We start from the raw sequence: 13,105 nt of genomic DNA on the forward strand, positions 1-13,105 counted from the left end.
GGGGGGTAAGAGATCAACCAAAGGACTTGTATGCATGCATATAAGCATAACCAATGGACATAAGACACTGGGGGATAGGGGAGGCTAGGGGACTGTCAAGGGCGGGGGGAAAAAAAGGACACATATGTAATACCTTTGTAATACTTTAAGCAATAATAAAAAAAAAAAGCAAAAAAAAAAGAAAAGAAACCCAATATAGTGAAAGCTCTTCAAACATGTTCTTCAATCACTTTTTTAAAAATATAATTTTTTATTGACTTTTATAAAAAGAGGAAGGGAGAGGGAGAAAGAGAGAAATAGCGATGTGAGAATGAAACATTAATTGGCTGCCTCATGCATACCCCATACCAAGGAATGACCCCCGCACAACCTGGACATGTGCCCTTACTAGAATCAAACCAGCAACCCTTTGGCCAGTGCGATCTTTAATTACTTTTGTAGTGAGAAACTTAAGTATAGCAAAGTAGAAGAAATGCAGTTGGGGAGACAGAATATTTTCATAGTGATATAATCACATCATAAAACAAAAAAGCAGATGTTCATTGTTAAAGGCGGTAAAGAAGGGAAGAGACCCCTGAGGCTGGAAGAGGCAGGAAAGTGTTGAAAGAAGGTAGAGTTAGTCCAGCTAGGGGATGGATTGGGAGCTAAACCTCAGGGCCCAGTGGTGGAAAGAACACAGGCTTTGGAGTTGGAGAAATTAGGCTCAAGCCTCAGTACTGCTCAAGCCTTAGTACTGCCACTTACCACCTGGGTTAATGTGAAGGTTAAATAAAACATCTGTACCACCTATTAGGTGCTCAACAAAGCTACCCAGAAGAGTGCATTTTTAAAAATATGTTTTTACTGATTTTTAGAGAGGGGAAGGGAGAAATAGAAACATTGATGCAAGAGGAATATCAATTGGTTGCCTCCTGCATGCCCCCTACTGGGGATGGAGCCCACAACCTGGGCATGTGCCCTGACCAGGAATCGAACCAGTAACCTCTTGGTGCATGGGTTGACAATCCACTGAGCCACACCCGCACTGGCTGGGCAAAGAGTGCCTTTTTAATATTTAGATTTTTCTATTCTTTTAGGGAAGGGGATGGGGAGTTGACTCAAATCCCATTCCCCAGAAATTACAGCAGAGAAAGAAGGAAAAGAGGAGCTATTAGTAATCTAGATTTGAACACAATTGGGTGACTCTTGAATTAATGTCGCAGTGATTGAGAAGCCGGAAGCTTGGAGCTCATCCAGTGATTCTGTCACATACTCATGTCTCCATCTGCTGGCAGAACTTGGTTTTACAAGGCAAACTCAAATCCTGAATTACGTGCATATGGAAATTTGCAGGCCCCAGGATTACTAAAGAGCTAACTCTGTCTTCTTGGTATAATTTCACTCTGTTACTGGGATCACACTGGAAGACGAGGCTGGTGTGGAAATCCCCTGGGAGAAAATGACGGTCATTGTCGAAGGAGAAACAGGAAGGAAGCTTTTGCCTCCTACCAAGCCAAAGACGGGGCTGGACTCCAAAGAAACTGTCATTCAAACCAGGACTGAGAAGCACCTGTTCTGCCCTCTCCATGGTAAGCTCCCCCCTTGACATAGGAAAAGACCCCAGGTTGCAGATTTGGAGTCTGAAGATTGACTTTGCCACTTGGTGGCTGGGTTTCCTTCCTTGGTCATTTAATTGGTCTGAAGCTTGGAATCCTCTTTACAATAAGAAAATATTAATGTTTTCCCCTTTCCTGGGGTTGACATGAGGATCAAGTGAGTAATATATGTGATAATACTCTGTTAACTGTAACGTATTCCACAAATCTAAGAATTTATTACTGTTCTTCATTCTGTCTTCCCATTTTCTTGCCCTGAAGGTCTTGGAACATTCATTCACTTGGTTAGCCATTGATATTGATTACCTAAAATGTATTTGGTACTGTGCTAGATATGGGTAAATGAGGCACAATGACAAAAGCCACAGCTCCTGTCTTCAGGAGATATACATTATGGTAAAGGAGACATATGCAGTTAATCATAGTATAAGTCAGACTATGATGGGTACTATACAGCTAGTTCAATAATGAGCAATAGGATCATGAAAAAAGTAAAGATTAGTTAGAAGGCAGACTCAGGGAAGTCAAAGAAAGATCCCCAGAAGAGGTGATATTCATAAGGGACTTTTATTTATGTCACTTATTTATAAAAATAGTTACTGAGCACATATTATATGCCAGAAACTAGACTAGTCATTGTATATAAAAAAAAAACTGAATGAAGCAGATATATTATGTCTTCAAAGAACAACAGAGGAAGTGGGTGAATAACCATTTAATTATAATTATGCTAACTTCTATGAAAGATATACAGGGAACAATGAGAATATATTGCAAAGGGACATAAACTAGGTGGGAAAGTCAAGAAAGGTGCCCTTAGGAAGTGACATTCAAGCTGAGAGCTGAAGGATGAAGAGCAGGTTACCTACGCAAAGATGGTGAGGATAAATGTTCTATGCAATAGAAACAGAATGTGTAAGGGCCCTGTGGTGGGAAGTTGGAAAGGAGCTGAAGAAAACCATTGTTATAACAGCCCAGAGAGCAAGGTGGAAAGTGGCATGAGATGTGACAGGAGATATGGGCAGGTACCAGGTTATGTAGGGCCTTGGGGGCTGCATTAATGATTTGGATTTTACCTTAAGAGCAGTGAGAAGCCTTGAAAGGTTTTAAGCATTGGTGATATGATTAGTCAGGTGTTATTGAAAGACTAGAGGCCCGTTGCATGAAGAGATTCATGCAATAGGCCTTCCTTCCCCTGGCTGCCGGCACTGGTTTTCCTCCGGCACCCAGGACCCAGGCCTTCCCTCTGGTCGCAGTGGAGAAGCCAAGCTTGGATGCTTCTCTGCTCTGGCCGCAGTGGAGAAGGCAAGCCTCTTCAGTCTTCAGTCGTCTTCATTCTTCTTCAGTCTTCACTCTGTGCCTGCATATGCAAATTAACCGCCATCTTTCATGGGTTAATTTGCATACGCATCCTGATTGGCTGGTGGGCATAGCGGAGTGACATCAACTTGCATGTTTCTCTTTTATTAGTGTAGATTACCTTATAGAGAATGGATGGGTAGAGACAAGAGCACACCTAGGAAGACCAGATTGGAGGTATTTTGGGAGGTCAGGCCAGAGAATATAACGGCTTGGAAAAAAAGTAGATAGATCTGAGAAATATTTAGGGAGTTGAGTTGATAGGATTTGGTGTTTGAATGGATATATTGAGGGTGAGGCAAGAGTTGTTTACAAAGCTAAGGACCATTCCTAGAGGACCAGGTTTGGATGGGAGGATGATGAATTCAGTTGGACAAATAGAATTTCATATATATGGGAGCTATCCAAGTAACTATGTCCATTAGAGAACTGGACATATAACTTGGAACTCAGAGAAGTCTGGACTGGAGATACAAATTTAGGAATCACTTAGACAATACTGAACCCATAAGCTGTAGTGATCATCAGAGAGGGACATTGGAAGAAAAAGGGGGCTTAGGATTTAGCCTTAGTGAACTTCAACATTTAATGTTGGGGTTCAGTGAGATCAACCAGTTAAGAAGACTGCGAGTTCTGGGAGCTGTAGGAAGAATACCAGAAAAGTGCAGAATCATGGAAACCATGGGCAGTGAGAGTTTGATAAAGAATAAAGTGGATTATGTCAAATGCTCCTATTGAAAGGGGCCCACTAGAATTGGCCATGGAGTTAACTGATGTCCTTCATAAGAGAAATCTCTATTGAGCTGTAGAAGTGGAAGCCATGTAAGGTCAAGTTATAGAATTAATAGAAGGTGAAGCTCTGTAGGCAGGGACAAAGTTAGAAGGACATTTCTGGCTGAGGAACAGCATGAGCAAAGATATGGAAACATGAAAAACTACATGTTTGGAGGACCTTTAGCGAACCAGAAAGGCTGGAGACTTGAGTGTGTAAGAGGGTGCAGGAAAGAAGGATGGCTGAAGACAGTGCTGAAAAGGGAGACAAAGAATGTGAACAACCTGAATGCAAAGGATAAAAGGGAGGAAAACTACAATTTCTTCAATGTCTTCTATGCCCTGGGAGTTTTCACATACATTATCTCACTTAATCCTCATGTAAACCCTGTGAGTCAGGCAAGCATTCTTATCTTCACTTTTCCCGCTGAGAAAATAGCTGCTCAGAAGTTTAATATTTTACTCAGGGTCATACATTATGTAATCAATGGGAATCTAGTATCCCTCCCATATGGGAGGATTTGGACAAGTTCCCTGACAGGTAATGACATCAGGTGGGGAGAACAGGGAAAGGATCTGTTTTATCCAGCACTGTAGAGTCAGGTGGGTTAGCCAAAGTAGAGAAAGGGTAGTCCAAAAACCAAAGCCAAGTGCAACAAGAAAATCGTTCAACAGCCAAATCGTCCATCCAGAAGTCAGGTTGCCAGAGCCAAGAGAGGTTAGTGTACAAAGCCAAAACCCCACCCAAGAATTGATTCAAAAGCCAAGTTAATCACAAGCAGTTAAGCTTGATCAAAGAAAGAGAGGGCTGAGGAAGGCCAAGAAGTTACAGACGTGGACCAGCCACCAGCTAAGCCTTAAGCTTCCAGTTGAGCTGGCATTCAGGTCCTAGGGACTTGAAGATAGGGAAGAAGTAAGGAGATAGGTTCTGTAGAGTTGAAGAACACACAATTAGGCTCTCTAGAGAATAACATGATTGAAAATGTTGTATGGACAGATTCTTCTGGTGCCTCTATGAATGGCCTGAAAGTTTCAGATAACAGCATCTCCTCTATCTGGATCTCATATGGAGGATAAGGACAACTGGGGCCCAGTCCACAGATTCAGCTCCACACTGCAGAGTGGAACATGGATAGGATACTGGCTTCATCCTTGGATTTGAAGAATTATAAGTGATTTGTATCCTAGAGGGAAAAAATATGAAGACACAAAAGAGGAACAGCAAGCATAGGCCTGGGCTATCCACGATGCTCAAGGAAGCAGGAGCTATCAGACAATCCAAGGTCATGTACGTTATTAAGGGCTTGCTTAAAACAAGTCTTTTCATTGGTGCAATACTTTATGATTCATTCTTTGAGTCTCACAACCATCCCAGAGAAAGATACTATTTCTTGCCCCCTTTCCAATTTTTCTTAAACAGATGAGGAAACTAAAGCTGGGGCAAGGTAAGTGACTGCCCAGAGTCACACAGTTGGATGAAGAGCAAAACTGGAACTGGAATGTGAGTTTTTTGTTTTATGCAAATTATGTGTCTCTTTCTGCTATGGGAAAGACATTGGTCAGGGAAGACTTCACAGAGGAGGTGCTTGAATTACCCAAGTGTCAGGGCGCCAAGTACACAAGGGGGACAGGGTCCTCTGGGCAAAGGCACAAAGATGCAACACAGCACAGCCAGTTAAGGAAACAAAACATGGTTTCTAGAATGTGAACTCCTTGAGGACAAGAAGGTCCAGCTCCTTGAATGGGGCCTGGGTTTAGCAAGCGAGGTTTGAAGGAAGGAATGTCTGGAACACAGACCCTCCATAGGAGAGTAGCTGTGGGGGAGGATAGGAAGTTAGGCAAGAGTCAGAAGATGGAGAGCCTTTTATACAATACCAGGAGCCCAGTGCATGAATTCGTGCACCTTGAAAGGAACTGTGGGCTGTGAGGCTGCGGTGGGCACAAGGGCAGGTCTTTTTTTAAAAAAATATATTTTATTGAATTTTTACAGAGAGGAAAGGAGAGGGATAGAGAGTTAGAAACATTGATGAGAGAGAAACATCTATCAGCTGCCTCCTGCACACTCCCCACTGGGGATGTGCCCGCAACCGAGGCACATGCCTTTGACCGGAATCGAACCTGGGACCCTTGAGTCCGCAGGCCGACACTCTGTCCACTGAGCCAAACCTGCTAGGGCACAAGGTGGTCTTGGCCCATCCTCCGTGCCCCCGCCTGGCCCCTCCTGCCTTGGTCCCCTGTCTGCTGGCAGCCCTGCTCCCGCCACCGCTTCTTGCACCCACTGACAGCAAAGAGTGATTGGGGCCAGCACTAGCAGCGGGTGCTAGTGGTGGCTGCTGTTCCGATCACCCCTCAGGAGCAGGGGGAGGTGGAGAAGCCCTCAGGGGTGATTGGGGCCAGCAGCCACTGCTTGCACCTGCTGATGGCACCAAGCAGTTGGGGCTGGCACCGGCAGCAGGTGTGAGCAGGGCCAGCACGGGCAGTAGGTGTGAGCGCCAGGCGGGACCGCAGCACGGGGGAGCAAAGAATTTTCAGTAACCACCAGAGGCTCGCCCCGATGACAGCGACTGGCGCCCCACCTTGGTCGGGCATCCCCCCACTCACCTGCTCCACCATTCCACCGCAGCTGACACTGGCCATGTTCTGTGCTCTGCCACCTGCTGCCGACGCCCACCATGTTCTTCCCTCTCGTGGTCAGCGCACCAGTTGTTCGGTCTATTTGCACATTGCCTTTTATTATATAGGATAGAAAGCTGGTGGAGGAGGAGGGGTGCTTGTGGGGAGAGGAGGTGAGGAGAAAATCAGCTGGAAGGAGGCTCCAGGAGAGAGAAGACAACAGGAGTAAACCAGGGGAGGGCGAGGAAAAGATTAGGAATTAGGGTACCTGGAGACCCTGAAGGGGAGGGGTGACATGTACCTGTCTGCAGACAGAAAGGCAGGCGCATTGGAGAGACAAGGATGGTGGCTGTGGAGGGAACACATGTGGGTAGTGGGTCACCCCCCTTCCCCCACCAGGTAGGCTGAAACCTCAGCAGTCACGCTGGGAGTTTCATGCCAGAGAGGGAGGGGCTTCCCCTGATGTGAGAAGGCAGCAGCAACCTGCCAGATCCGGGTTAACAAAGGCGGGACTACAACTCCCAGCATGCTCGGCTTCGTGGGGTGACGGCGGGCGGTGGCTGCGCTGCCACTCGCCTGGTGGGCGCAGGACCTGAGTCGGCACCAGAGTCTGTCATTCCGGAGGGGTCTAAGGGCGCTGATCGGCGATGCACCCCGGTCGTCCCGGGCGCACTGGCTGCGGCGGACTGGCGCCTCCTGTCCCGCGGCCCCGCCCCGCGCCCCACCCCAGCCCGGAGGCTTAGCTGGGGCCACAGCGCAGCGGCAACATCAGTCTCGCCGCCGCTGCTCCGCCCCATCGCCTTCTGTTTTTCTCTCATTCTCCGGTGGCGGCGGGGAAGGGCAGAGGCGGCAGCGGCAGCAGCAGCGCTGGCTGCAATGAATGACCCCCCAGCTGGGGAGGAGGACTCCAGGTGAGCCTCTGCCCTCAGCAGGGCCGAGACCCCCGGCCGCCCAGGACCCGCAGCCCCCGCCATGGATCCCTAGAGGAGGAGGCTGAGAAGACAGCTCTGCCGCCCGCCCCCATCCCATCTTCCTCTTCCTTTATCTCATTGTTGCCGTAGCTGTTTACGCCTGGGCTCTTCTGCCCCAGCATGGGGCAGGCTCCGGGCGCTGCCATCCGGCCGGCACGGCTCCCGCGGCTGCCCGGAGATTCTGCCTAATTCTCCCTGTCTAGCCGGTGCAGCGAGGACCAGAGAGCGGAGGAGGCCCGGACTGCAGCGGCGGCGGGGCCACCTCCCAGCATCCCCACCCTGGGAGGCTGCATGCGGATTGAAGAGCGGCGCCTCAGGGCTGGGCCGGCCCCGGTGATACCTACCTAGGGAGGACGCAGGACTGCCCAGCCTACGGACGGGTCCCTGGGGCAGGAAGGACAGGAGCAAGATGGCCAATAAAACCAAGGGCAGTGAGGCCCTGAAGGTGGTGGCCCGGTGCCGCCCCCTCAGCCGGAAGGAGGAGGCTGCTGGTCATGAGCAAATCCTGACCATGGACGTGAAACTGGGCCAGGTGACCCTGCGGAACCCCCGTGCTGCCCTGGGGGAGCTGCCCAAGACCTTCACCTTTGATGCCGTGTATGATGCCAGCTCCAAGCAGGCAGACTTGTATGATGAAACTGTGAGGCCCCTGGTAGACTCGGTGCTTCAGGGTTTCAATGGCACGGTGTTTGCCTATGGCCAGACGGGCACTGGCAAGACCTACACCATGCAAGGGACCTGGGTGGAGCCCGAGCTGCGTGGGGTCATCCCTAATGCCTTCGAGCACATCTTCACCCACATCTCTCGCTCCCAGAACCAGCAGTACCTGGTCCGGGCCTCCTACCTGGAGATCTACCAGGAGGAGATCCGAGACCTGCTCTCCAAGGAGCCTGGCAAGAGGCTGGAGCTGAAGGAAAATCCAGAGACAGGTGTCTACATCAAGGACCTCTCCTCCTTTGTCACCAAGAATGTCAAGGAGATCGAGCATGTGATGAACCTGGGGAACCAGACCCGGGCAGTGGGCAGCACACACATGAATGAGGTCAGCTCCCGCTCCCACGCCATCTTCGTCATCACCGTGGAGTGCAGTGAGCGTGGTTCAGATGGCCAGGACCACATCCGTGTGGGCAAGCTCAACCTGGTGGACCTGGCTGGTAGTGAGAGGCAGAATAAGGCGGGCCCCAACACAGCTGGAGGGGCTGCCACACAGTCCACAGGTAGTGGCAGCGGCGGAGGGGGCGGTGGGAGTGGGGAGAGGCCTAAGGAAGCCTCCAAAATCAACCTCTCGCTGTCTGCCCTGGGCAACGTGATCGCTGCTCTGGCGGGCAACAGGAGCACCCATATCCCCTACCGGGACTCCAAGCTGACCAGGCTGCTCCAGGACTCTCTTGGGGGGAATGCCAAGACCATTATGGTGGCCACGCTGGGACCAGCTTCTCACAGCTACGATGAGAGCCTCTCTACCCTGCGCTTTGCCAACCGGGCCAAAAACATCAAGAACAGGCCCCGGGTGAACGAGGACCCTAAGGACACACTGCTGAGGGAATTCCAGGAGGAGATTGCCCGCCTGAAGGCCCAGCTAGAGAAGAAAGGAATGCTGGGGAAGCGGCTCCGGAGAAAGAGCAGTCGTAGAAAGAAGGCTGTGTCGGCCCCCGCCGGCTACCCTGAGGGGCCAGTGATCGAGGCCTGGGTGGCCGAAGAGGAGGATGACAACAACAACAACCATCGCCCGCCCCAGCCCATCCTGGACTCAGCCTTGGACAAGAACATGGAGAATTACCTGCAGGAGCAGAAGGAACGGCTGGAGGAAGAGAAGGCAGCCATCCAGGATGACCGAAGCCTGGTCAGCGAGGAGAAGCAGAAGCTGCTGGAGGAGAAGGAGAAGATGCTGGAAGAACTGCGGCGCGAGCAGCAGGCCACAGAGCTGCTCGCAGCCAAGTACAAGGTAAGGTCCCCAAGGAAGCAGGGACACCCAGAGGTCCCCAGAGGGATCTGGGCTGGCAGGCTTTCCTGTGTGGGTCTGTGAGCTGGCTGAAGCAAGGGGTCCCTTCCCAGCACCATACACTGCCCTCCTGCCAAATGCTCCCCTGGAAAAGCCAGGCAAATTCCAGGCTTGCCTCCCTGGAGTACCTAGGAGGACGGACAGGGACACACACACACACACACACACACACACACACACACACACACGACAAAGCAGGCAGCCAGTCTCTTAGGCCAATGGACTTGGGCTGGTCTGACCTGCTGCCTGCCAGTCTCTGCTGGTGGCCCCTAGTATCAGTCAGGTCCATGGGGTGGCCAGGCAGGCCCTCAGCCTCATGTGGTTGTGGGTTTTCACTGGCGCATAGCCTCCTCACCTGCGACCTCCTCCCTCTGCTGCACCTTCAGACCTCACGCCCTTTTAGGAATATCTGACATTTGGAGAGCACTTCACAGTTTGCAAAGTGTCCCACATATGTGATCTCGTTGGATCCTCACAGTAGCCGTCCGGGGAACTGGTTCTTAAATCCCCATTTTACAGGCGAGGAACTGAGGCAGAGCTGAGCGGGAACCCTTGGGCCTCATGCTCTTCAGTTCTTGGATGGCAAGGTGGGACTAGGAATGGTTCTGCTCCCTGTGAATGAGGTCCATTGGGCCCATGCGGAGCAGGCCCATTACATGGTATCATTGAGAAGGAGTTTGGGGGATCACGGCAGAGGGGGGAAAGAGTACTTACTGGGCTCTACACTGGGGACCTGGAGTCTAGTCTCAGTGAGAGACCTTGTGTAAGTGGCTTCCTCTTTTCCTAAAGCCTCAGTTTTTCTTTTTGTAAAATGGAAGATTGGCCTGGATGATTTCTGAGGCTCTTCCAATCTGCTAATTCTTTGACCTGTATTAACAAACTGAGGCAGAGTAAGGCCTCATCCCAGTAAGAGCCAATTCCCCATTGCCCTGGGCGATAACAGGCCTCAGTGTCCTTCCTGAGCTGTTCCCTCCCGCTGGGAGCCCCCAGGCCTTAGGGGCTAGGGCTTAGCTACAGAGACCCCCGCCTGGCCAGCCACAGACCTGCTAAATTTTAGTGCTGCAGATGCCATAACTCAATGTTCCTGGCATTTTTAGGTCCCTGGGGCCATCAACACTGGGGGTTGGAAGGGGGTCACAGGGACCCATAGCTGGTCACAGCAGAACATTACTATTTCTTATTCCTTGTTCTCAGGAGTGTGGGCTGGGAGCAGGAAAGTCCAGCCTGGAAAGGGAGGGCTGGAGCTTCTGTGGTGGTGACAGATGAGTGGGATGCCATTGTCCGTGTTGTGGGGATGTGCTGCTGCACCAGGCGCCCTAGCCTGGCACATTTAGTATTTAATTTGCCTCTATGAGCTCAGCAAGGGTCATGCCAAGCTGCTTCCTCAGGGGCCTGGCACATTTGGGGCCGTCCTGGGAGAAGCAGGATGTGAAAGGCAGGATGTGTTAGTCAGCTGTCCCTAGGAGGAAGGGAATCCAGGCAGTCTTGTGCTTTCCACTGGGAAATCTTACATGGGCAATCAGTCATTGGCTTCACTACCAAGAGCACCTATGCCCACCTGCCATGGCCCTCGCTCCCCTTCCCATCCCTACCCCTCCTCCATCCTTAAGGCTGAGAAGCCACTGAGGCCAAGAGAGTACCCGAAGCCTACTTCAGCCCTGAGGACATGGGTAGAGGGATGGAGCAAAGCCTCCAGTGGGACCTCCCACTGTGGGGGACTGACCGGCTCCCTCAATAAGATGCTTGGATCTAAGGCAATATGGGGGCACAGATAATAGGACAGTCAGGAGATCAGGGTGACTGATGCCAGAATTTCTGCACCAGAGGCATAGCCCTCAGAACCCTGTGTTAGAGCTGGCACGACCTTGGGAAACTGAGGCCAGGACATGCCCAGGGCCCCACGGGTGAGTTAAGGAAAGCCCAAACTATATCTGGCCCAGCCTCTTTCCATTATGCCATAATCCTGACGTTACCTATGCCACTTGATAATCAGAGTAATTCATTTTTATATAATACTTTGACATCTTGATCTCTTATAATCTTTCCAGCAACCCCAAGAGATGAGTATTATTTCCATTTGACAGTTAATGAAAACCAAGGCTGGAGAGGTTGAGTGACTGGTGACTCTAGCTGATAAAGGGCGGAGCCAGGACTGGAACCCAGGTTTTCTGATTTCCCCGGTCCTGTGTTCTTCCTAAGTCATCACGGAGCCCTCCATGTTTGCTCACTATGTGACTCAGGGCGAAGGCCTTTGCCTCTCTAGGCCTCAGGTTTCCATTCCCCTAATGAGGAGAAGTCTGACATAGCTCTCTGGGGAGTGGGTGAAATGGACATTGTGTGTCAGGCTTTCAGATATAAGCAAAGGGGGAGGGTGCCTGGGAAATTCCAAGAGGGGAATGATTCCATATCCTGTGACTTCTCGTCAGACCCAGCCCAGGACAGACAGCAGCAAGCAAGCCAGGAATGGAGCCAAGGCAGAGGACCTCCTTATAGGCCCTATGGGGGATGTTTCTGTGGAGGAAGCAATTTGAGGGTCCTTGAGGGACCCACAGGGAAAAGAGGAGAGGGACATGTCAGAGATGATCCCAGACCTGCCTCTTTCACAGGGCTGTGCTGAAGACTAAATGAGACCTTTAGTGTGAGGGTGTTTGAACTATGCTGAGAGCACCAAATAAATGGAGGGCACTAGCAGCCATGGGTGGCTTCTGTCTGCCAAGCAGGGGTCCAGTGATCTCCAGGACTGACATCTTTGTTGTTAGTTTAACTCCTTCCTTCCTTCCTTCCTCTGCCATCCCGGCTGCCTTGCCATAACCCTGAAGCCCTAGTAGCAGAGCCAGGCAAGGTGGATTGAGGAGGCAAGGGGAGACCAGATCAAAAGGCAAGAGCTTGGGTCCCTCCTGGAAATGAGCTGAACTGGTGCCCACTTTCTGAGTAATAGCACCAACTCCCCTTCTCGCCTCCCCCCCACCCCCCCATTCCCTTCTTCCAGTTCACACTACCCTCTGGAGGCAGCTAAGCAATAGCTGATGCGACCCAGTGCCCTCATTCACTCTCTTTGACTCATCTAACCGTCTGCCTCGCCTGCTTTTCCTGCCTGCCACCCCCAGGCTCCCTGTTCCCTTTGTTCTCCCCTCACTGTGTACAAACACCATGCCTGTCTCCTTAGAGTCTCCTTTCATATTTACTGTGGACCTCGGGGGATGTTAGAGTGCACACATGTGTGAGGGTGTGTGATTGTGAGCAGTGCCCTGTTACTGTCCATCATTAGCCATCCGTACTTATGTATATCACCGGGGGCTTGGATAGCTGACTAGGCCTGGGAGGGAGGGGTGTAAAGTCCCAGACAGACCTGCACTGAGGTTGGCTGTGCACAGTGAAAATGCAAGTGTTTGTGCACACATAGTGCACATACTGCAATGATGATGAATGCATGCAGATTGACTGGGAGAGGCCTACTTTACTACATTTAATTGTGCAAGAAATTTTTAAAAAATATATTTTAATCGATTTCAGAGAGGGAGAGAGAGAGATAGAAACATCAGTGATGAGAGAGAATCATTGATCTGCTGCCTCCTGCATACCCCGCACTGGGGATTGAACCCACATCCCGGGCATGTGCCCTGACTAGGAATCAAACTGTGACCTCCTGGTCCCTTGGTCGGTAAACTGCGGCTCGCGAGCCACATGCGGCTCTTTGGCCCCTTGAGTGTGGCTCTTCCTAAGCCTTAGGAGTACCCTAATGAAGTTAATAACAATGTACCTACCTATATAGTTTAAATTTAAAAAATTTGGCT

General features: G+C 50.7%; 1 protein-coding gene and 1 long non-coding RNA gene across 5 annotated transcripts in view; both read left to right on the top strand.

Moving 5' to 3' along the window:
• Positions 1–999: 999 nt before the first annotated feature.
• LOC118669479 lies at positions 1,000–5,714 on the top strand. The gene is made up of 3 exons (XR_004971980.1): positions 1,000–1,568; positions 4,723–5,013; positions 5,146–5,714. It is a non-coding gene; the product is annotated as an uncharacterized LOC118669479 (long non-coding RNA).
• Positions 5,715–6,514: 800 nt separating this feature from the next.
• Positions 6,515–13,105, top strand: part of KIF3C (kinesin family member 3C) — a 32,639-nt gene continuing 26,048 nt past the window's right edge. The window contains exon 1 of one of the 4 annotated variants that reach the window (XM_036335137.1): positions 6,515–9,254. In XM_036335137.1, the coding sequence (XP_036191030.1) occupies positions 7,719–9,254 (1,536 nt within the window). In that variant the 5' untranslated portion in view covers positions 6,515–7,718. The remainder of the gene's footprint in view (positions 9,255–13,105) is intronic. The other 3 variants (XM_036335138.1, XM_036335139.1, XM_036335136.1) reach the window with 3 other exon arrangements.

This window comes from Myotis myotis, unplaced genomic scaffold (assembly GCF_014108235.1).
Source record: "Myotis myotis isolate mMyoMyo1 unplaced genomic scaffold, mMyoMyo1.p scaffold_m19_p_14, whole genome shotgun sequence".
Taxonomy (NCBI): Eukaryota; Metazoa; Chordata; class Mammalia; order Chiroptera; family Vespertilionidae; genus Myotis; species Myotis myotis.